At 36.1% G+C, this 24,558-nt stretch overlaps 1 protein-coding gene across 3 annotated transcripts in view; it reads right to left on the bottom strand.

The window, feature by feature from the left end:
- The window catches only part of NALCN (sodium leak channel, non-selective), a 208,958-nt gene that overhangs the window by 88,240 nt on the left and 96,160 nt on the right, over positions 1 to 24,558 (bottom strand). For all 3 annotated transcript variants that reach the window (XM_090129227.1, XM_031613736.2, XM_090129232.1), the window contains exons 11-12: positions 8,679 to 8,810; positions 1,993 to 2,160 (exon numbers count right to left, since the gene is read on the bottom strand). In XM_090129227.1, coding sequence (XP_089985353.1) covers positions 1,993 to 2,160; positions 8,679 to 8,810 — 300 coding nt within the window. The remainder of the gene's footprint in view (positions 1 to 1,992; positions 2,161 to 8,678; positions 8,811 to 24,558) is intronic.

Below are 24,558 nucleotides of genomic sequence, written 5' to 3'. Positions count from 1 at the left end.
TGCATTCCATGTAATTGGATGGCAAAATGTATTAAATTTGAAAGATGTAGATGGTGCCCAATCTGGATTAAATATAAAAATACGTTAAAGAACAAATAAAAATGAAAACAACAAAAGGGAAATCACAGCTCTGTCAAAATAATAGCTGCATCTTGTACAAGTGATAAAATTTATTAAAAAATGACTCAGCAGTATTTCTCCAATCACAAATATCGTCTCTGCAATCTAATTCCATTTAAATCTCCCCCTTTATGCCAGTTTATTAGAAGTCTCTGCAATAATATGAGAATTCTGTTATTTCTCTACAGATGAGGTGTTCTGCAGATTAGGGAATGATGCTTTGCTGTAGTTTACAGAATGTTTTCTTTCACAGAGGACTTTGCAAAGTGTTTTGAATGAACACATAATGAATTTAAGAAAGATAGATAGGAAAGTGAGCAGTAGCCAATGTGGGGAAGAACAAATGATATGTTGGCAAAAGGTGAGACCAATGAGACCAATGAATAATAAAATATCTGCTAAGCAAAACTGGACAAAGAAAATAATATATCTGCTTATTATCCTGGAATGTGTCAAATGACTTCTGTTTTCAGTAACCTGTTTTGTTGGCTGACAAGGAACACATTTAACTTGTCATCATTAATATCTAAAGACTTTTAAATCTGCCAAACATCAACGTGTATTCACATAAAAAGGATTTTTTGACCTTGATTTGAAAATGTGTTTCTAGCTTGTCAAGAAACCTACCTTCTGGGGTGTATGGTGTGCACCTCATAGCCAGAAGTTGCGCCAGGAGAGATGTAAATTAAATATAAGGAAGAACTTTTTCTCTCAAACAGTGGTCAGGCACTGGAATGGCCTGCCCAGGGAGGTGGTGGCAGTGGTGCCGTCCCTGGCAGTGTTCAAGAGGCGTCTGGATGAGGAGCTATGGGATATGGTTTAGTAGCTTGTGGTAGTAATGGTGAAAAGAGGATGATTGGACTAGATGATCTTGTAGGTCCTTTCCAATCTTTTGATTCTATTCCCTTACATACTGACATCTAAGGTGAAGTATTTTTCCAACCTTACTGTCATCTGCTTCTTTGGGAATTTGGATTGCATAGGGGTGCAGTGGAATGCTCTTGATAGAGCACTCTTTTTTGAACTTTAAGTATATCACACCATGTTGAATAGCAAATTTTACACACTCAGACATCAAAATGAAAGGTATAACCATGTAAAAGCCTTAAAATGGTACCAAGTGAAATCAAAATAGCATATGATATTCTGAAATCTTAATTATTCACCATGACAATCCACTGCTGAATAATGGCCAGGCATGATTTTTTTTTTAAAGAATTTAACTTCAGAACTGTAGAATATAACATGTTGGCATGAATCTCAACACTTTGTTCCACAGCTGGAGTAACCCTAGGAACTCTTACAAGGCCGAACAAGGAATTAGTTGGACTAGTAGACAGAGGAATAATCAGAAGTCTGAGTTAATAAGTCTTTCCTTGTCTCGCTTTCCTGTCCTTCCCCAAAGCTAACATGTAGCAATAGCCTCAGTAAACACAATTTCCCTCTGGATTGGGAATAATTGGAGAGCTGTAAGAGAAAGCTCAAACTGGTCCTGGTTAAAGGTCTTCAGAATACCCACAATGACTGCAGTTCTTCTTAGTTAGGGATGTGACTGACATTGTTGTCAAGATTTGGAGGAGCAACAGAAAGCGCATTTAAATCCTAGGGACAGAAGCCAGGAAAGCAGTGGTGGCTCATAGAGGAAAGTGACAGTAGGCAGCTGTAATAATTAGAAATAATCCTAGTTCTGAAAATTTACCCAAGAACCATAGTTAAGAAGAGACTTGTTATTTTAAAGGTATTCTCGAGAGGAGTCCATATTGTGAGAACATTGGTAGTCTGATGATAGAAGTAAATGAAATATGTACTCCTCTTGATGGGTACTATTTTTAATTGGTGTAAGGGTAAAATGTGAAAAACAGCTGTACATACCTGAAAATATGTAAACTGAGAATGATAGAGATCTGGATAAATGTGAAGAGTGGTTCCAATTACAAGTAGCAACTCAAATTTGTGAAGGGATGAGCTGATGTATCCTGTGAAACCCAAACACCAGATCTTCAGGAGAGCTTCTAAATCAAACAGAACTGTAAAAGCAACCTAGATGAATATATAAAACAAGAAAGATGTGGTCAAAACACTGAGTTCAATTACAATTTTCCAAGTCATAAAGTCTATCAAGCTTTTGTATGACAAAAATAAAGATCTCCACTATATTTAGAAAAGAAAAACAAACCCAAACATGGTATTTCACCTATTTCTACATGATTTTTAAAAATGTCTGTGATTGCATTGCACTTATTTGTTCACTGATCAACTATGAATAATACAGAACTTTTATGAATTTTTACATTTATAAACACTTAAAAATAACCATAAGAGTACTTTGTTATTTGGATAAACAATTTTGATAATGTAATGAAAATCAACTGTGACAAATCACATATCCACTATTCCTCTAAGGAGTTACATCTACTCTGCCTAAACACTTTTTAAGTTCTTTATTCAGCCTCCATTATAAATAGTTGGAAATTTGTCTTATTCATGCATCTGGAAAATTTGACACCTAAATTTTCAAAAGTTGTAAGCTCAATCTGAAAATTCATTGTTAAATACCTGTGCTCAACTTCTTTCATAAATTATCTTTTTTTCTCATATTGCTTATTGAAGTGTACACTTCATTAAATTTTCCTAAGTCCTCACACAGACATGTAGAATGGCATGAAATAATTAATCCAACCAAAGAAAGAATGAAGAGGAGTCTTTCAAAATGTGAAGCTGTGAACACAGAGGAGCTGTCTGAAGAATTTTAAGAGATCTAAGAAAGAAGCCAAAATTTAAAGGTCTTTTGTTTGAAAATTGCTACCTCAATTTTTCTACAATTTGCAAAGTAGTAAGACAAGTGAAAGAGGTAAAAAAAAAAAAAAAAAAAAGAGGTGATGGAACTTGAACACTAAAAGCTCAGTCAAGAATTGGTAATTTTTCTTAATTTTAAAAAGAGACTGTGTTAAAGAAGCAAAGAAAGTAAGGTGGGAATTACAGAGGAGGTAGAGAGGCCTTTCCTAAAATAATTAACATAGCAAAATTCTATGAAAAAAGGGAGACAATTTTCTAAAGATTTACATCTTCAAAATTTGTTCTTTCTTCTTGCACTGATCCAAATCATCTTGGCTGGATACACTTCTTTCTCACTTGCCTTCTTCATTAAGCAGTTAAGTCTATAATATGAGGTGTTCTGTCCCTCATTTTCCAGCAGCCAGGGAACTCAAAATGGAAAAGATATTTCTCCTTTCCGCATTTTTCCTGTCTAACTGTTCACATTTTTTTAAGTGTTTTAAAAGAAACGCTGAAATAACATTAGGCTGTATCTATATTCAACTAAAACTTTCAAAGTGTTGTGTAAACATAAACAAAGTACAGCTCAAATCTTCTTTTAGATTAAGAATTATTAGCCTTTTTTGTTACAGAATGTGAAGTTAGAAGATGGAGAGATTAAATGACAGCAGGCAATGAGGTTTACTGGACTTGACAGGGAATAACAACGTTGGAGGCTAAGATTTGAATCATGAATCTGACTGTGCCTGTGATGGTGTGCTCCCCCAGCTCTCTGGCCTTCTTCCCTAAGCCACCTTCTTCAGCCTGGTCTTGCTTACAAGTCCCTGCATAGGAGGACAGTGAATAACAGTACTGATAATACTCATGCTAAAACAGATTGATGACCATAAATCAATCTCAAACCAGACGCTGAAAGAACTGATAGCAGACTCCTGGTTCAACAGCTGAATACCAATGGAGCATGCACCTAAAAGACAACTGATGAGTCAATCATCTTATACCCGTCAATAGTGTGCTCAAAGAGCCCCACTTTTGAGTTCTCCTATGTGGCACCTGGCTGCAAGACAGGATCTCCCCTTGAGAAGGCATCCCTTACACCTTGGCATCAAGTCACCTTTCCAGTACAGATTCTAGGTAAGTGACTAATAGCTTGCCTTAGGCTTTGTTAGCCTCAGTAAGATCACATCTTAGATTGACTGTAAACTTTGTTGGCTTTACTAAGTTTGTATCTTAGATTGACTATGCACATACAATCCCATTGACATAAACTGTTGACCAAGACTGGAGCTAGGAGTCGATCCAGATGCACTTTGGCTCCTTACCTCTGTGGTTCAAGGAGTTTAGAAAGGAGGGGTTCTACTATAGACCTCATGACTCACCAGGAAAGCCTCCTATATTTATCTGCTTCCCCTATTCTCTATGCAATAAATAACCAAGTGTATTCGGCCATCTTGAATCCTGTTAAAACACTGCCTTAGTTACAATTAATCTTTGTTAAATCACTATATTATATTCATATTACATCAGTAAACGTATTCTGGCTTCTCTCCTATGAGTGCAGTATAATATAGCTGTTTTCTATCTGCAGCAGTGACAATATCTGTGATGTTGGCTTAAGTGCCTACCTCATTTAGCCGGTCAAAATAATACATTTATCAACACTAAACAAGTTGTTTTTGAATCAGCTAGCTAGAATTTTATGTATTTTATGTGTGTAGGATTGTCACAAGCAAGGAGATCAAACAAAGATGCTTGCGTCCTATATTAACACCTTCACAATACACAGCTGTTTGTGAGCTGTGTTGCCAGCTACATGGCTTCTTCAAGGCATGTAAAACAGTTATCAGGCTTTAAATGTCTTTTGAATGGTTAAATCAAGGCAAAATGCTTCATAGCCCTCCAAATCTTTTGTCAGATTAGGAAAGAAACACTGCAAAGAACTATCTGTGTGATTTCATACATACACACCTCCAGGTACACAGGATGCTTGTGTTCTCAAATACAGCTAGTTTTTCAGCCCTTACAGTTCAAAGAGCTCAAGGAAAACCATGTGCCAAGTCTGAAGAAATTACTCCTTTATATGAAAATCTCTATTGTAAAACACAAGGCAAATGCTTTACCAAAAAGTTTGAAAATGAAAGCTCACTTCTAAAGAAGAACTCATCTGATTAAGTCTTAAAGAGTAAGAGGGACAAATTAGGAATGAGAGTAGAAAGCTGCTGGAATTCTGTTTCAGAATAGGTGGAATAACAATATTATTTAAATACACACATATATACTTCAGAGCACATATCTTTCCCATTAGGGAAAAGACACTAACAAATACAATGTTAAATATATTTTAATTTATTCTAAAAATGTGGGGGGGGGGGGGAAGGGGGTTACATGGGGGGAGGTGGGGGGGGGGCGGGGGGAATCATTTGCATTTTACATGCTTGTGAAATGCATTCAAATCAGCAGCACTTAAAAATTTATTAAATGGTTTGGATAACATCTGATTATGTTTATACACCTGATTCCACTGACAGAGCTGCTAATTTTTGCTTGTGATTCATAACAAAAGACTGAGACTATTTTACTAGATCTTCTTCTGAGTTGTGAAATGTAATAGAATTTTATAGATTTTTTTAAAGCTGAAATCATTACTTCCATTGCTGTAGAGACAGAGAAAAAGCAGATTCACCTAAGAAGCCAGAACAGACTAGAACAGGAAAAACAGGTGAAACGCATGAGCAGCTGTTAAAACAAACAAACAATAAAACAAACAAAAGCCAAATGGACATCAAAACAGTGTGTCTTACAAACAAAATACTCTTCTCTATTCTAGACTTGTTTATGGAAAAGTGAACAGGTAGAATAGTAGAAAGTAAACCAATTTTTTGAAAGTTTCCATGCTAAAAAATCAGTATTGTGATAAATCTAAGTCATTCAGAGACAGAGACAGAAAGAATGTATATTTAAAGAAAACCAGACACTTTTTCTGTTCATAGGACAGAAATTTAGTACGCTAGTCTACAAAAAACACTTATCTTGAAGAATAAAACCCTGAAAGTATTTCTGTTGAAAAGCTCCAAGCCCTGCACTTCAAATAGATCTGGAAAAGAGTATTTCTAGCACTGGTTAATAAGTGCCAAAATAGAAATAGCACATGCAGCATTTCCTATTATGAATATAAGTTGAATTAATGTTACTTTGTTAAGAAGCCAGGCTCTACTTTTATTTTTTTCTGCGTAAAGAGAAGTGCACACCATGAGCAGTTCATGGTCACAGCCTTTAATGTTGATTTAACTATTCAATTCTAATCTGGAAATTAAAATGAGTTCCAAAACCTTCACTTCCAGGAAGTGAAAATATTGTCAAACCTGCAGGGGATATCCTCACTCATGTTGTTTTTAGAATATGCTTAGAATTTGAGATAAAATAAAGCTAATATTTTTCACAATTACTCTTCCTATGATAACTGTTTAAAAGTTCAGATAGCTTCAATATGGTAAATGTATTTTTTTAAAAGAACTTGTTAACTGTCTGGAACAAACTACTTCTAAAGCTCTTTGAGGTTTGCTTAGGAGGTTGTTTAGTCTTGATTTTAATTTGAATATGTAAAGCCATCACTTACTTGCCTTCTGACTAGAATTTTGGTTCTAAACAGCATAATTAAGCCAGAACTTGTTTTTGGAGATTTGAGGTGAATTCTATATTTGAGGTCTTAGTGAATTTCTTCTATTTGCTAATTAGTAGTATGGGATATATTGCTATAATATGTAAAAGGATTGATTTTATACAGATGATTTTTCAGTTTAACAATAATAAAATTTACTGGATTTCTTACAAATATGTATTTTCAAAGGTTTTTTCTTTGTGTGCAGATCTCTTCCTTTCAAAAACACTTGTCATATCTGATAGTAAGAAAATCCATTAAATCTAAGTACGATTAGGATATATTATAATAAACATTAAACTGAAGTGTCTATCAGAAAATAGCCTATCTTAGTCTATGAAGGCACTTGGCTAAGAAGTTCAAACATCCTAATTTTATCAGTCATTTTAAAGAAATTTCAGTCTAGCATAGAGTCTTGCTGGAACTCAGTCAGAAATAAAAGGAAATTTGATTTCTAGAAATGCTGGAAAGTTAGTTTCTCTTCAAAGAGAAGGAACAAGGTTATAAGTGTTAGATTTCACTTCTGTTTATTTTTAGTCATTTAGTCACTTCTGTTACTAGCTGAAATGAAGGAAAAGAAGACCAAGCCAGAGTGCCACTATCACCTGCACTAATCACTGCTTTTCACACAAGCCCCAGTAACAAAGAATACTGGCCTATAGAGTTTGCATTTCAAGTGCTTCTGTATTTTTCCTGGGGCCAGACCAACATTTCCTCAGTGTTCATACAAACTACAGCCATTCCCATCAACATGAAAGACAACAGAATGATGAAGCACTGATGTTTACAACCTGCACTATTTGAGGGTTTGGACTTGGTGCTATCTTTAACTTCTCTCTATTTTATTTATTTATTTGTTTGTTTGTTTGTTTGTTTATATATTTTTGTCCCCAAATTTAAGAAATCTGTGCTTGGTGAGTTTTTAAGAGATCACATTAAAACTCTAAAGTATAACAGAGGTTTAAGAAAAAGAGTACCAACACAACTTCCCTTAAAACAAGGAGATGCATAAAGTATCATAATGTTGTGTGCTAAAAGGCTTGTGATTCTTATGCCATTGTCACTGCAGCCTTGTTTGCAGTACCAGTGGCAGTGGAGTCACAGTGCAAAAAATGCTGTCAGCTTTCAGAAAAGGAGACCATAAAATACTCTCAGAGCTCCTTCCTTTTTGTTGCTGACCCCTTTAGCTCCCAGGAAGGTCTGTATAATTACTGAAGTCAAGAGAACTGCAGTAACCATAGCTTGCAACTACGATCAGCATCTTCAGAGATCCATTCTCAGTGAATTTCTGCAGTGGTGGTTTTATTCTTGGATGAAGTGACAGCTCATAGTGCTCATTGAAGTAAGTACTGTCAATAAAAAATACTGCAGTACTCATTTTAGAAAAACAAATATCTATTTGAAGGCATGCCCATGCATTCATATCAAAGACTTCAAAAATGTTTTTCTTTTTTTGTTCCTGATGACTGAATTAAATAGTACTAAAAAGCCACGCAGACAAGGTTCTAGGCACTCTGGCATATTCTGCACAGTAAAATCCTTGACCAATTAAACACTCAAGCAGGTTCTCAGTGAGAAAAGCACAATCACAGAATCTGTTTTCCTCCAATTCAAGAACACAGCCTCTTCCTTCACTAAACTCAGGACTGAATAAATGCTTCATTAGAATGCTTTTGAGGCTTTTGAGCTTTCTGAAGCCAGGCTATTTTCAACACTATTCTCGCTATGCTTAAGGACCATCCTGAAGATAAGCATTTGTCAGATGAAGATGATTTAGAAAGAGGTACGATAATATTTAAAGACAGAGTTTTACCTTTTTTTTTTTAATGTTAAATTCTTATGAATGTTATACTCTTGCTAGAGAAGATAGCAATTCAGCAGACATACATAGCCTGCAGGTGTTATACTTAAGCCTCAGCTCATTATCACTGACATTTTGTTGAAGGAAATTACCTTTCAAAAAGTTGTCAGACAGAGGAACTTGAACAAGTTAGCAAAGAATTCTTGGAATGCTTAAGGGAATTAAAAAAAAAAAAAAAGTACATGCTAAAATGTGCTTGACATTGAGATTTTCCTATTTAGCTTATCATGAAAAATATCCAGATAGTTGTTTCAGCATACTCACCTCAGCTAGGTAAAATTCATCGTATTGTCTCTTGAAATTTTCTCCTTTGTAGTAGTTACTAGCAGCAACAATAACATCTACAGCGACCATGCTTAGTATGAACATATGAAACACTGATGACCTCATCATTTTCTGCAAAAGAACAAGTTTTTCATCAAGATGAATCAAATCACATGCATTATAAAGTTTTATTATACTGTCAAAACCTAATCATCTATAACGATATGTTATATAAAGCTTTTTTTTTTACATGAATATAAATTATTAGTCTTTAAAAATATTCTAATACATTACTTGAATCACAGAATCATAGAATGGCCTGCGTTGAAAAGGAACTCAAAGATCACCTAGTTTCAAGCCCTCTCTCGTGAGCAGGGTCACCAACCACCAGACCAGAACTTGTTCAAACATGACCTGTTTCTCGCCAATGCAAGTGAATTGATTGGTGACATTAGGGTTGGAGGCTGCCTGAGCTGCAGCGATCACATACTGATGGAGTTCACTCTATTGAGCAACACTGGACAGCCAAAGAGTAAAGTCAGTATGCTAAATTTTAGGAAAGCTGAATTCCAGCTCTTCAAGGAGTTAGCGAACAAAGTCCCCTGGGAAGCTGTCCTCAGGGACAAGGATGCACAGCAGAATGGTCAGATCTTTAAGGAAGCTTTCTTTAGGGCACAAGAGCTCTCCATTCCCAGGTGAAGAAAGTCAGGAGAAGAAGGCAAGAGACCAGCCTGTCTGAAATGAGACCTGCTAGTCAAAATGGAGAGCAAGAGAAAAATGCACAGGCAGTGGCAGCAGGGATATGTATTCTGGAGGGAGTATAGGAATGCTGCTAGGTTGTATAAGCATGGCGTCAGGAAGGGCAAAGCCTTGGCTCAGGGTGCAAAGAAGGATAAGAAAGGCTTCTATGGGTACATCAACCAGAAAAGGAAAGTCTAAGAAGGTGTACTCCCTAGTAAACAATACAGGCAGGCTGGTAAAAATGCACAAGAAGGCTGAGGTATTCAGCAATTTTTTTTGCCTTAGTCTTCACTTGCAATTGGAAGGGTTGGAAGGTGGTGATTAGGGGATTCACTCCTGCTGTAAGCAAATATCAGGTTCATGACTACATAATGAACCCAAACATTCATAAGTGTATGGGTTCCAATGAGATGCATCCCAGAATCCTGAGGGAATTGGCTGACTTAGTCTCCAAGCTATTCTCAATGACATTTGAAAAGTCATGGTAGTTAGGTGAAGTGTCTGGTGACTGGAAAAAAGGGCAATATCACACACTTTTTTTTTTGGAGGAGAAGAAAGGACGACCCAGGGAACTACTACCCTATCAGCTTCATTTCTGTGACAAGGAATATCATGGAATGGCTTATCCAGGAAGTTGTGGTAAGGCACATGGAAGACAGGGAGCTGATCCGAGGCAACCAACATGACTTCATCAATGCCAAGTCAGCAACTACTCGCTCATGAATGTGGGACTCCTGCCACAATTTCTTGATTTCCTGAAACTGGGGATGGAACTTTATGAGCTTCGAAAAGATATTGAAAAGTAAGCCAGCTGCTGTAGACCCTTTTCTCTCCAAGACTTTATCTCATATGATTCTTTCAAGCAGACATTCAACAGGACAGTTTGTTCTCCAAGGTGGTGGTTCTGCTTTTGGTTTCTCTCCCTCCTTGCAAGAATTATGAACTTCAGCATCTCATGGTCATGGCAACTAAGAATGCTCCTTAATTCTCACAATCCATATTTGTTTATAAGGGGTCCAGACAAAAAACCTGCCCTCATCACATGTGTTAGGAAGTTACCAGCATGGCACTCCAGAAATCTCCTGAACTGTTTACTCCCTGCTGCATTGTGCTTCCTGTAGGTACCAGGGAAGTTAAGATATAACCTGGGCCTGTGAATGTGAAGATGTTATAGTAGAATGCAAAAATTAAGTAACAAATATTTTTTACATATGTAAACATGTATTAACTCCTAGAAGACTCATACACAATTGTAAAACACAACTGTAAAAAACAATCTCAGTCTTCAGTGAGCTGAGGTTGTTATGTTGACAAAGAAATTTCCAATTTACATTCTATATTTAACTCTTCCAGAAACTTAGGGTCTTGAACTGCACTTTAAAACTACTGTGTTTTTTGTTTGTTTGTTTGTTTGTTTTTCTTTCTTGTATGTATTCAAATTAGAACACAGTACAACAAATATAGAAGGCTGCAGAAACTGGCATTACTCAGGCTTTTGGTAAATACTTGTACTTGCCTACAGGAGCATTCATCTGTTGAATTCTCTTGAATTCCACTGAAATCAAAGCAGAGTGGAGAATATGCACGCAGCTACATGCACACATGTACACAGCCTCTTGCCTCTAAACATCTGGATTTAATATGTGATTCACTGATAGCATTGCAGACGGGACAGTTCAATCCTACTCCTTCAGATTGGTTTCCTTTCAACCATAGTGCTACAAAATTGTTATAAATTCCCATCATGGAGGCTGAGGGGATGAAGTCTGACAGGCAGCAATTTACTTTAAAAGTCTGGGCTAATAACAATGCTTAAAGTGCAATGAATCCACTAAAACTTAGTGGCTAAATGCTGTCTTGCTTTTATTTTTAATTCACATGGCAAGTTATCAGGATATAGTAATAAAAAGCATGGTTTCAAATATTCATTTTTGTAAGTGGTGAGATTCCAGTAGGTAGCATCTTATCTGTTACTTTTCTATTTCACACAAGTTCTAAACAGACAGATCGTCTCTCTGCATATTTTACACTGTATTTTTAATAGTGTCAAAATTTTCTTCATAGTAACAAAGTATGCTGTCTTAATTATGAAAGGATTTGCTAAAATAAAGTGCTATGTAAGGATGACATTTACTTTTCTGTCCTATCATAAAAAAAAAAAAAAAAACCAACCACAAAATAAATAATAATGATAATTAAAAACAAAACAAAACAAAAAAAAAACCAACAACCAAAAAACAGGGAAGCAATATGGTACCAGAGGAAGAATAAAAATTAATAAACCATGTTGATATATGTGTATATACATACATGCATACTTTCTCAATACTGTTCATATCTTGGGACACTCATAAAAAAAAATTTCCAGTGCTATATTTTATGCTGGAAAATAAAATGCAATAATATAAATAATACCCTAAAGCAGTATAATAAGCCCAGTAAAATTCAGTAAAGCTTCTTGTCAATTACTAAATGTTACCTTCTCATCTCAGCTAACCTGAAAGGAAAACAGTTTAGCTAATAGAGTATTATGTTTGCATAAAACAATTCAACACCAAGATGATAATGATATAGTCTTTGGGCTGTTTATGGATAACTCAAATGGTCTGCAAGATGGAGATATGCAGGCACATGCACAGCAAAAGCACTACACTGAGAAGACCATAAAAGAAACTCATTATTTTTAAATCCCAAGACTGGCCTGCTCATGGAAGCCAGACTGGCATTCTACAGCTTCATCTTTCACTACAACTCTTTTGTATCAAAGGTGAATAAATCCACATTATATACAAACACACAATATTCTTCCCAGAGGATCAAATAACTAGATTTAGATTAACGGTGTGACCCTTTATGACATTCTTCATTATTGTGCCTGAAACACTAAATAGGTTACTTTCTTATTTTTCTCTTTAGCATGGCAGTCTAGCTGCTCACCTGTCAGGAATGCTATGAATGACAAACTGCATTTCTGTTGGTCTCAGAGACAGATTGTAACATCGTTAGGAGATCAATCACACTGTTCTAGCACATACATCTATTGTGCTCAGCTTTTTCTCTATTTTCACCTGATTTTGTTCTTTTTGCATCACAGAATTTTAATTTGGGCTTGTACCCTTGAAATGGCTCATCTGCACCTCTATGTTTATGTTTGACCATAAGCATTCATTTATCTCTTTACACATTTTTGCAGGACTTTCGGAATATTGTTTCCTCTGAGCCTCCTCTTCTCCAGATTAAACAATCCCAGTTCCTTCAGTCTCCTCATAAGACTTGTGCTCCAGAGTACAGGGGGATGACTACTTACCTGCTCCTTCTGGCCACACTATTTCTAACGCAGACCAGGATGCTGTTGGCCCTCTTGGCCATCTGGGCACACTGTCGGCTCATGTTCAGCCAAGCATCAACCAACACGAACCAACAAGAAGAGAGAAATGTTCTGATATTGCTGTCAGACAGATGCAAGATGGGAAAACTGTGTCTAATATTAAATTGGATGTAGGATTAGCTGTGCTGAAGCAGTCTTAAGTGAAATGCCCTGTTGCTGCCATCAATCAACTACAGCAGTGAAGAATTTCTCATATCTACTGTGAGTCACTTCTAAAGTGGTTGGCATCTGGCTTCATGGAGGATGATGACTTCCAGTGTCCAGGACACTGTGGTGAATGTGGATGGAACAGAGCATAAAGGGTGTGGTGGCCCTTAAGAATCACTGTAGAACAAACATGTAGCAATCGAGATTCCTTCAGTGTTTGGAGACACACAAGTACGTTGAGAATTTGCTTTGTGTGTAGACTGGAATTTCATGAAAACAGTAAAGTTTTCTAAAATCCAATTTATTGTTATACATTAGAGATGTGGCTATTATGGCCACTCTAAACGAAAAACTGTATGTAACATTGTGGATTCACTCAAAAGCTCAAGTAAGCAATGACATTGGAATTGCTGGCTAGAGAAAACTACCTGGGTCACTTAATCTGACAGAGCATTACTGTGCATGGGTCTAAACCAGTCTTCTGTCACTCCAGGAATAGAGTATTCTGCTCTAATACTCCATCCAGCTTCCTACATGGCAGAGGGAGGATGAGTGACATAAATTGGCCTTTGCCAGTTCACTGCCATGGAGAAAATTCACAGTAGCTGCTGCCTTACACAGCCAGAGCAATATACACCCTAGGCCATGAAAGCAGTGCTCCATATGAAAAGCAGTTAATGATGAAAAACAGAATAAAGATGGAAGTATACATTCCTAATTTTAAAACCATTTTTGGTGCTTACTATTTATATCAAGTCATTTCTTATTCCACCATCCTTTAGATGGGATTTTTATTTCAAGTCTATTATAGACTTTACTTACCAAGAAAGCATGCAAACTTCTTGGATGTGACTGTAACAGAACATATAGGCTATTTTACCCCCATGTTACTAGCTCAAAACTAGCAAATGTTCAATGTTACCATGTGAAATTTTGAAAGAGATGTACTCAAAGTGGGCAGTGGTTTTAGTTCAGATCTACAGAAATTCAGACTGCATTTGACAATAATTAACTCTTACTGATGGCCTAATAAAAAATTCTGATGACAAAGTGGCACAAAGAATAAAAAATTATTGACAAAACCCTCAAGTTTATTAATACTGAGCAAGCTATGGAGAAAATTTGATACACAGGAAAGTTCTGCTTATTTTGACACTTAGTGTGTGAAAAGCTCAGAGTATATAATTGTCAGATTGGCAGGAGCAGCTCTTAAAAGAACCAGATCAATTAATGAGCAGAGTAAACATCATTTAACTAAAAAGACTCTCTATATGGCTAAGCAGCTTTTCTCCTAAATTTGTTGCTCTTGAATTTCATATCCACCAGCAGGAAAAATAAGTTTGTAACTCTTTGTATTTTATATATACTTAGTGTTGTGTCTATACATGCCTTCTGTAACATCATCTTCTCAGGTAACTAGACTAGCTTTTGATTTGTACAAGTTGTTGTTCACATGTGTAAGAAAGAGGTGATATTCTAACATACATATCACAATCCAAAAGGTTACACTTATGCTACTACAACCTTCTTTGCTCATGGGCCTGATGCGGAGTAGATCACCCCAATGCACTGACATGAAGGCAACCCGACTTCTAACTCAACTTTGTGCACAGCACCTCCATGATTAGTTGCTAGTGACCATTCTAACTGTAATGTAAATCTTATGGTACCTATTGCTTTCTTAGAGCGCCATTAGCTGAAGCATCCTATCACAGAAGACAAAACCCTGATTCAGAAAAGCTAACAAAGCATGAGTCAAGTGCATTACAACAGCACACAAAACAGAAAGTCAAATTAAAAATTAAAAGGAATTACCAGTAAATTCACATTTTGTTTTTTCTTTTCTTGAGATTTATACAATAGGAACAGGTTATGTTGTATGTGCCGAATTCTTACCACTAAAAAAGTATCATGGGAAATGGGGTAATGGTCACTCAAGATGCTAGACAGTATTGGTTTGTTATGTAAGGTACTGGTCCTGCAACAAGACTAGAAATAGTAAAGAAAACTTGACTTCTAGGATTCTATGCAACATGATTTTGAAGAATTGCTGAGCAAAGATTCAATCCTGGGCTAAAGAAAAGATAAGGCCTCTGATCCTGTGCAGGTTTATTATACTCTTAGTCTTTATTTAATCTTTTTCTTTTCCTTTTTTTTTTTTTTTTTTCCCTTACAAAGTGTTTGATAATACCTTGCCTATGAAAGGAGCTTTAGAAAATCACATTCTATACACTGCTAATCACAGTTAATTCATTGCATGAATAGGATAAATTTGATTTCATCTTGTTGGCTAATGGCCATCTAAGCAAATACAAAATTGTGAAATTGCAGGAAATTTTCCCTTTTGTTTGCAGAACACTGTAGAGCATTTTACAAGCGTGTAACTAATTTTCTACAAACCATTTTGCTTTCAACATACTTTAGGACTGCCTGACAAAGATTTGTTTGCAAGAAAAATTTAGCATATTTCTGAGAATATTTCTGAGAATTATTAACAATTAACCACAAATTTTAAGGGAGCAGGCTTCTAATATCTTATATTTATGCAGTTATATATCAGTGTGGGGCACTACAAAACACTGTCAATCTAGGATAGCATTTGAGAGAAACTTCCATATAAGTTCAAACTTTCATATGAATTCAAGTAGTGCAATTTCAGTGAGGAAATACAGTGATGTGTGAGTTTGACACACACTGACAAGGATGGCATTTAGACAGTTCAAAGAAAGCAAGTCATCAGTAGCCTCAGCTCAGATGTTCTGGTGAAGGCAGTCCCTCTTTCCAAGATGTTCATCCCAGTGAAATAAGAATAGAATAATTCCTCATTAGTTTTGGAAACAGAAACAGTTCCTTTAGCATCCATTTTTTGTGGGCAGAGAACTTCTCAGGGCAGTGATGTAGTAGAGATGGATACAAAGACTTTAAAATTCATATTCCAATGGAAAATAGTTCCTTTACTTGTACAGCATGGAGAAACTTTGCTCCCAGTTGCTGGAAATACTCAAGGAAGCACAACCCTCCCCCCAGAAAAAAATCTTAGCTCTTGCAGATTTTAGAATATAAACAGAATCATAGAAAGGCGCAGGTTGGAAGGGACCTCAAGGATCATCAAGCTCCAACCACCCTGCCACATGCAGGGCCACCAACCTCCACATTTAACGCTAGACCAGGCCGCCCAGGGCCCTAAACACCTCCAGCCTGGCCTTAAACACCTCCAGGGATGGGGCATCCACAACCTCTCTGGGCAGCCTATTCCAGCACCTCACCACTCCCTCTGTAAAGAACTTTCCCCTAAACCTAAATCTTCCCTCCCTCAACTTAAAACCACTTCCTCTTGTCCTGCTGTTATCTACCCTTTCAAAGAGTTGATTCCCCTCCTGTTTGTAGGCTCCCTTTAGGTACTGAAAGGCTGCAATGAGGTCACCCCGCAGCCTTCTTTTCTCCAGGCTGAACAAGACGAGCTCCCTCAGCCTGTCCTCATAGGGGAGGTGCTCCAGCCCCCTGATCATCTTTGTGTCCCTCCTCTGGACCTTCTCCAACAGCTCTCTGTTTTTCTTGTATTGGGGGCCCCAGACCTGAACACAGTACAGAGAGGAACAATCACTCCCTGGGATATGCAGTTGGAAACCTTTCCCTAAATGCTACATTTCTGGCTGCTGCAGAGGTGACAGTAGCCTTGGAGAAAGAACACAAATAGAAAACTGTCCTACCTTGAAAAACGTTGTACACACTTCACTTTACTGTGCTTCTGTTTCCACCTTCTATTTAATCTAATTAGTCAGTAAAACTCAAGGCAGAGAGTGCATCTAACTATGTGTTTTTATATGGTCTATTACTTTTGTGGCCTCAAAATAAGTCCAAATGGAAGCATTATTGAATAATGGAAACATATTAGAACATGCAAATATGACATAACAGAAGATGCAAATACATGCTCCAATATGCAAGCATGGGCCTGTTTTTCATGCTATCAAAATATCTTCTTTAAAACAACAAATACCACTTTTGGATTATTTGTAGCTAAAATCACACAGAAGTCAGCATTTGCCAAGGACTATGTTCCAGTAGTCTAAATATATTTTTAATAATTGAAATAAGTAATTCATGAATCTGTAATATTGTACCACACTCTCCTGCCATTTTTTTTAATAGTAAATTTGGATGAAAATAAAAATCTATTTAAAAATAAAGTGAACAGAATTATGATCAAAGGAACAATGTAAAGTCAGTAAATCAGGAAGAATGAGAAAATATACATTTGGGAAGTAAATGGCAATAATAAAGGAAAGCTTACAGAAAATAAAATAAAATCTGTAAGGCATGACTTTTACAAGTAAACAAACTAATGGCAAAAATGTCTGCCATAAATTATATACTCTTTTCCATTACATCCCAGATGTGATTGCCAAAGCTTTATTTCTGCTATACTTCAAAGGTGCATTGTGTATGCCTTCTACAGACATAATGCATTGTTACTTTGCATTCTGTAATAGCAGAATAAAGTGCTACAGATGTGCTCCCACTAACAGTAGCCAGTTTTCTCCTTCCACAAATTTCTAGGACAGTCAATCAGAGCAGTGGTGACTTTTCTGTCCTAAAAATTCATGAAATAATGGCTTTCTTGAAACTAAATGAATCTCCTCCTCCTCACTATTTTATAAATCAGCCACCACCGTTATGTTATTTTCTTTGTAAAAAACGTGGAGGAAGTAAGCTGCCTTTCAATGTCTGCAATCTGACTTAAAGAAATGGAGAACAGCAGCTGCAACATAAAAGAAACCTAAAAATACTACTTAAATTGTTCATGACAACAATAATGCATGAAGATTGTTACCTTCCCTCAAAATTTCAGAACTTTTAGGAAGTATATCATTACCTTAGCAGTAATTTTCTTAAAGCTACGTATAATAAAATGCAAAATAGAATCCTCATAATTTGAATACTAATGTAACTTTTTTTTCCTAAACACTGCAAAACAATTCAGCAAATGCAATGAGACAAAATAATTACTGTATAAAAACTGAAATGAAACAGGCCAAAGTAATTTTTGATCTATTTCTAGAGATCTTACCTAAGGTAGGGCTGAAGAGTCCTTATTCCTTACCAAGATATAATTAATCACTTATCTGCCCTATATGGATTCACCTGCATAGTACTTTAAAAAAAATAAAGCTTACCACTTCTTTCCCATTCACAATAAAAAATACTCTATATTTCCAAACTATAACTGATCTCTTAGCAGCAACCTAGTATCCGAACTACTTTAAAACCAGAGTGGTAAATGCACTTATTGTCAGGTACAGGAATTGGTAAATACCCAAACTAACACTCTAACCTGTTACATTATGGATTAATACACCACTCATATACATAAATACATTAAAAAATATGTACACATATCTGTCTAAATTTTAATCTGAAATCTTGATCTACTTCAGAATCTGCATTACAACATTGTATTTAGATATTGTTTCTGAATCCTGAAGATATTATCTTCTATTTTATGTGTGTCGACAAGATTTTCTTATTTTTGTATCATTTTATTTTGACAATAAAAAGAATAAATGTACTAACATCCTGCTTTCTGTACAGCAGGACAGTTCCACATCTAAGACTAAATCCATCTGGCATTATTCAAAAGCTGTACCATGTATATGAACTGTGATACATTTTACATTGATCGCTCCTACAGAAATACGTTAACTGTAATCTTGACAAGTAATTGATTATTATACATGCTTCAACTTTCTGACAAATTGCAGGGAAAGTGATGGAAAAGGTAAGGAATTTGGAACCCATTGCACTGTCGTTTCTTTCCATGCCTTCAGAATTTCTGTAGCTTTTACATTTTGAAACTCTAGGAACCTTGCTTCCAACAGTTTTCAATTATCACTGCTTCTTTGAATTAGATGACCTTGAATACCTCACCCTGAATACCTCCCTGAAACTGCTTACCCTTTCACTTACATTTTAATTCAGGATCCATGTTTTTGAATGTCATTTATTAACCAGATGTGAATCAGACATTCTCTTTGTGTCTAACTCATTTTCTTTATCTATTTATTTCTTGATTCATTAGCAGTTTGTTCTTTTTATGTTATTACAGTAACGTCCATGTTTTACAAGCTGCTCAAATGAGCAAGAGGGATGTATACACCTTTTCACCCATAACAGTTTAATCCACCTTCTCAAATGTTTAGCCCAGCTTCAGTTTCAGTGTGACTTGTGCTGCACCAACTCAAATGAGCAAGTTGCTCATATCAAAGCTGGCATCTATTAACCCTGTATAGATCACGTAGAAGAAATAGTGCTTTAGGGAGGGACCTCAGTGTTATACATACATGCTGTAACCTACCTCTGGTCAGAACAGTGTTCAAATACCACAAGAGACTTATGTAGGTGTTTTGGTGATGATAGACATAGAGGGCAGAAGAGAACTGACTACTCAGAGTGAGCTGGAGGACTGGAAACATAAATTCTTCCATTAGGAAGACTTGAAAGCATATCTAGTAGTTCCTTTAAGTTCATGAGAAATTAACATACAGAGCAATTCAGGACAGCAAGAAAATGAGTTTATACTTGCCAGTAGCCTCTTTTTACAGAGGTGAAACACACTTTTGAATCCCAAACAACTTCTTGTTTCCTTTATACTGAGGAAGCACTATAACAAGGCCAAATGTTTTAGCACAGAATAAAAATAAAAAATGAAAATAAAACTTAAAAAGTATGGGAGCAATTTTGTTCAGTTTGAATAAGTGATGGTGAAAAAGCAAAAATGAAATCTAATTGTTTCAAAGGCTGCCTTCTGTAGGAACAGGGATAATATGTCCTTCTGAATAACTTATTTTCCAGCATCAAAATATGTGTGTGGAAGCTCTTGGTTTTTCTCTTCAGACATCTTGCTGCCAGTATTTCAAAACAGCATGAAAGTGAGGTTCATAGCAGTTCCTCAGGGAAGAAAATATTTCCTTTAGGGATTTTCATTTACCTACTATTGAATTGTGCTATTATTTACATTCCCAGACAAAGACAATAAGAAAAAACAATAGTAATCCCTTCCTTCATGGAAAAGTCTTAAACTCAGCTAGAACTACTTATCTTCTTAGATCCTGTTGCAGCTTTTTATCTTACTCTATCACTTACGCAATACTTTGAAATCCTTTAGAAGAAGGCTGAGCTAAATTTCTGTGCTTTTTCTAACTCTTCAATGGCTGAGCTGTTCAAAACTTAAAGATTTACTTGGTCAGCATTTGAAGTAGTAGAATACTTCAATTCTTTGAAAACTTCCCTCCGTAACTAGAAACTGCCAAATGTGTGCTTTGGGCAATTCTATCTACAATTAAGAAAAATCTTTTCCCGAGTTGGGCTGGTCATTTATATCAATTATTGATTTCTGATTGCAATCCCTTGCCTAATAGAGTGCATTAATCTTCTAGGTTAGTATATGTAATTGTCTTAGGAACACAATGTACAATACAGTTCAGACAGGCAAGAGTTACCTCCCTCAAAATGCACTGAGTTCTGGTCTTTATCACCTTTATATAATGACTTTTATGTGCTCGAATGAAGCAACAAAAACTTCACACTGTGGGAAAAGTTTTATGTCAGGAAATAGGTAATTGAATTAAATTCAGCACACAGTGAATGTGATTCAAAACACGTACACATCTGCTTCACACAGAAGAGCTTAGAACATTCAGAAATACTCTGGTACAGGAGGGGAAACATAAGGAACATACTCATAGTAGCATGCTATGGAAAATCTAAATTTTAGAAAATAACGTTTTTCTAAACTGAATTACTTGGCTATGTAAATAAACATAAAGCATTTTAATGGAGTTTCCATCTTCTGATTAGTTTTTCCTTGCATTTTCCTTGCATAATTTAATTACCACACTCTTCTCAAAAACTTGTGATTTACATATAAAAGCAGTTATTACTTTGAAATAAATCAAATGCTTCATTAAATAAGTGATCAGATGAATAATTACAAAGAAAAAAAGAATTTGCTTTTAGATTCAAAACCTACTTTCTAATAAAGCAGTTTGCATTCAAACAAAATTTAACTCATAGAAGAGAATCACTGGAGTTATTTTCACCTAACAGTACTGAAAACTGCTGAGTACATACAGACTCTGCTGCCTTGAGTTAAGGGACAGCAGAACTAATCAGAGATTTTGACTGCTATTTATTAAGAGAGCAAAGAGAAGTGATTTAAAACATCTGTTCTCCAAGTTTACTCAGTACTGCAATATGGCTGTGACATCTATCTTTCCCTCACTAAAGAAGAACTAGAAGTGTTGGTTTCAAAAGGCAACTCAAATTAATGTCGCCTGGATGAAATAAAATAGTATTTGAAATTGAGAATGTATTGAGTCTAAGGTAATGAATTTATGGTTGGATTAGGACTGCACCACACAGGAAGCCTGTTGAGGCTGGAATCAGGATACATGAGACTGTAGACTTCTGGACATTTTGAAATTCTCCCTTACAAATTCAGTTGAGTATTTACTCAAAATTAGTTGGGTAATTGAATGAGTAACATAATAACTCTTCAGTTTCATAACCACTTGGGAGACTGGCTCACCTATGGGCTGACTTCCAGGCAACAAATCTGGCCATAGTCTCCACTAGGCAGAAAGTTCTTGTCAAAAAGAACGTGGCAACTCAGACCAAGTGCCTGCCCAAAAATGTGGCAGTTCATGATTTGGCTGCAGGGAGTGTCTGAGCCTTTTGTTACCAGCGAAGGCTGGCAGAGATTCCACTTGTCTGAGGCGTGAGCAGGTGGATGATCTGCTCAGTATGGTGGCAGAGCCTAAGAAGGATGTGGAGAGATTAAGCAGCATATGAGATGTTAGCATGAGATAGACTGGTAAAGTATCTTCCTGCCAAACTTGCAAGAAAGATACCAGGATGATTCCCCCAGGCACTGGTGGACCCCCTAGCCTGCCATTTTTAGCAGAGGTAGGGGGTGTAAGAGATGAGGAGGAGTGGAAGCAGGTCCCAGCTTGGCACTACAAGCAAATCTCATCCCTATCTATCTCAATTTCCCAGGTGCCCCTGTGTAACAGGTTTGAGGCTCTGGAATTTGAGGAAGAGGTGAGTGAGGATGCAGTTGAAGGTCCATTCAGAAGGGTATCCAGGATGAGGTGGTAGACTCCATGCCTAAAGACTGCCTCTGCCAAGAAGGAAAGAAAGGTAACTGTCATAGAGACTCCCTTCTGAGAGGAACGGAGGGCCCTATTTGTCAGCCCAGCCTGCACGCCATTTCCATGCTTTTTATTGTTTTTCCAAACAGGATTAAGAAGAGTTAAAATTGTAGATGCCATGTAAAAAGAGATAAGCATATCATGCAGTGTTCATAACTGTGATCATACTTATCATGCAGAACTTAGCAGGTCCTACAAAAGGCAAATCAACAGATGCATCAAATGCAGGTATTAATAAGTCTAATAAGACAAGGAGACAATTTTTATGGGCATGCGGTTCCAATTTTTGGACTCCTTTCGCCATCACAGCTTTCTGGATCTGCTTGTCTACTCAGCTGCAGGTAGGCCTGATTTGCAACAGACAGATTTAATGCCTCATTAAGAGCTGCTTTGCTGAATGCGGCTAGACATGCTTGAGATTACAATAAAGTAAATGGGACTGGGAAAGCAATAAAAACATACAAAGTAATGTGTGATTTTGGGTGAAAACGATAAATTTGCAGGACATGCCCTCCATACAGACAAGCAACATGGACTGTAAGAATTTGGTTAACTGAGGAAGAAGAAAATATTTAAATTATCTTTCCCACTGATTCTTCAGCTTAATGATGATTTTCTCCCTACAACTCATCCTTTCAAAAATTATTCACGTATATTCTTTATGACTTTTCACTTCACCACTACTGATGTGAGAGCACATGGAGTGGAAAGTAAAAAATCTCATAATCACTGCAGGTAGAGGACAAAAAAAGCAGAAGAGAAGTAAAGGAGAACATAGCACATAGTACCATGGCAAGCAAGCAAGAATACTTGATGGAATCTTGGATGGCAGTGATGGGGGAATTACTACTGATGGACATGTGTAACTCATGTAGGATATGGATTTATTTACATAAGCCTTACTTCCAGTTCTTCCTTTTCAACTGGTGAGTACACTGTTTGTGTAATCATGTAGAATGTTAAATGCAGGTGGGAAATGAAAAGAAGGGAAACGGAATAAAAATGAATGGCAGGTTAAAAGTTTCCAATCCGCACATACACTGCTGTTTTAAGGAGTTTAACTGCAAAAAAACAACCATAATTGTGAATTGATTTTGATATACACTAAATCAAAATGAAGCAGCTAATTAGTAAACTAAATCTCTTCTGGTTTGTATGGTAAGAGTTTCTATTGAAGTTAACTTCAAAGAGTTTCTTTAAAATATTAGCATCAAACATTTTTTGAGCAACAAAGGAATATCCTTTGATAGGAAAATTCTGTTGTCCTATATTTGCACTATGTAGTTCTTACTTGAGAATTCTCAATGGAATTATAAGGTACCTTGTAAGACTTGAGGAAAGAAGTATGCTGTAATTAAACGATAAAACAAGCTAATAACAAATCTGACAATATCTGTGCAAGTTACAGAAATTTAGACATCTTCTCATTTGAAAATCATTCAGTTGATTTTATTTTTTCAAGGAAAAAGATATACAGCACTTTTAAAAATGGTCAAACTAATATAAATCATAAAGCAATATCCCCATTTATACAGTCATCCCTGAAAAAGAGGAAATTATAGAAATTTCAGCTATTTAATAAAGATTAAGTTTATATTAGATAATAAGGAATCTATTTGTCTTTACCAATACCAATCTCTTTAATCTTGGCCACTGAAATGCATACAAAATTGAAGGATTATTTGAAAGACATTAGTAAATACATACTCCCATAGTACTTGTATCACAACAAATTTTTCAGAGGGAATTGTCATCCATGCTATACTGTGATACATGGAGTTAATATGTGATCCTAAATGTCAGTGTAATACAACCTATACAGATATAGATGTCCAGTTTTCAGCTTTGGCAAATTATATTTTATTTTAAGCAGATGAAATCTGTTGTGGTTGCAAAATAGAAAGTGCTCCAAAACTGTTCATTAATATACTTGTTTGAAGAGGAGAGCCCACTGGAAATGTATTAGCTCAGTATGGGATTTGGTAATTCAGCTGGAATCTTGAATGTTTAAATCTCTTGGGCGTTGACTTATCATCAGTGACTATCATAAAATTATGCAATTACGTAAATTATATAATCACCTTCTGTAGATATCTTTCTATTAACAATAGAGCATCTAAGGTGATCAACTCTGATCAGCACATTTAATTGTCAGATTCCTCAGACACGCCAAACAAATTCTATTACTCCTACATCTCTGTATAACATTGTATCAACACCTATGCATAAATATCTATCCTTGCCCTCATTTGCACTTGCATGGTTTTTGAGTAATTTTTAAATTAGGTTTTACTTAATGTTGCTATCCCACCCACAACCACTTCTAAACCACAGTTATATAATGTTCATTTTTTGCATACTATAGGTTATTCTTCTCTTGAACAACCAGTAGGAT

This window comes from Phasianus colchicus, chromosome 1 (genome assembly GCF_987193195.1).
Source record: "Phasianus colchicus chromosome 1, bPhaCol1.hap1.1, whole genome shotgun sequence".
NCBI classification, from domain to species: domain Eukaryota; kingdom Metazoa; phylum Chordata; class Aves; order Galliformes; family Phasianidae; genus Phasianus; species Phasianus colchicus.
This window is presented reverse-complemented; position numbering and strand designations above follow the sequence as displayed.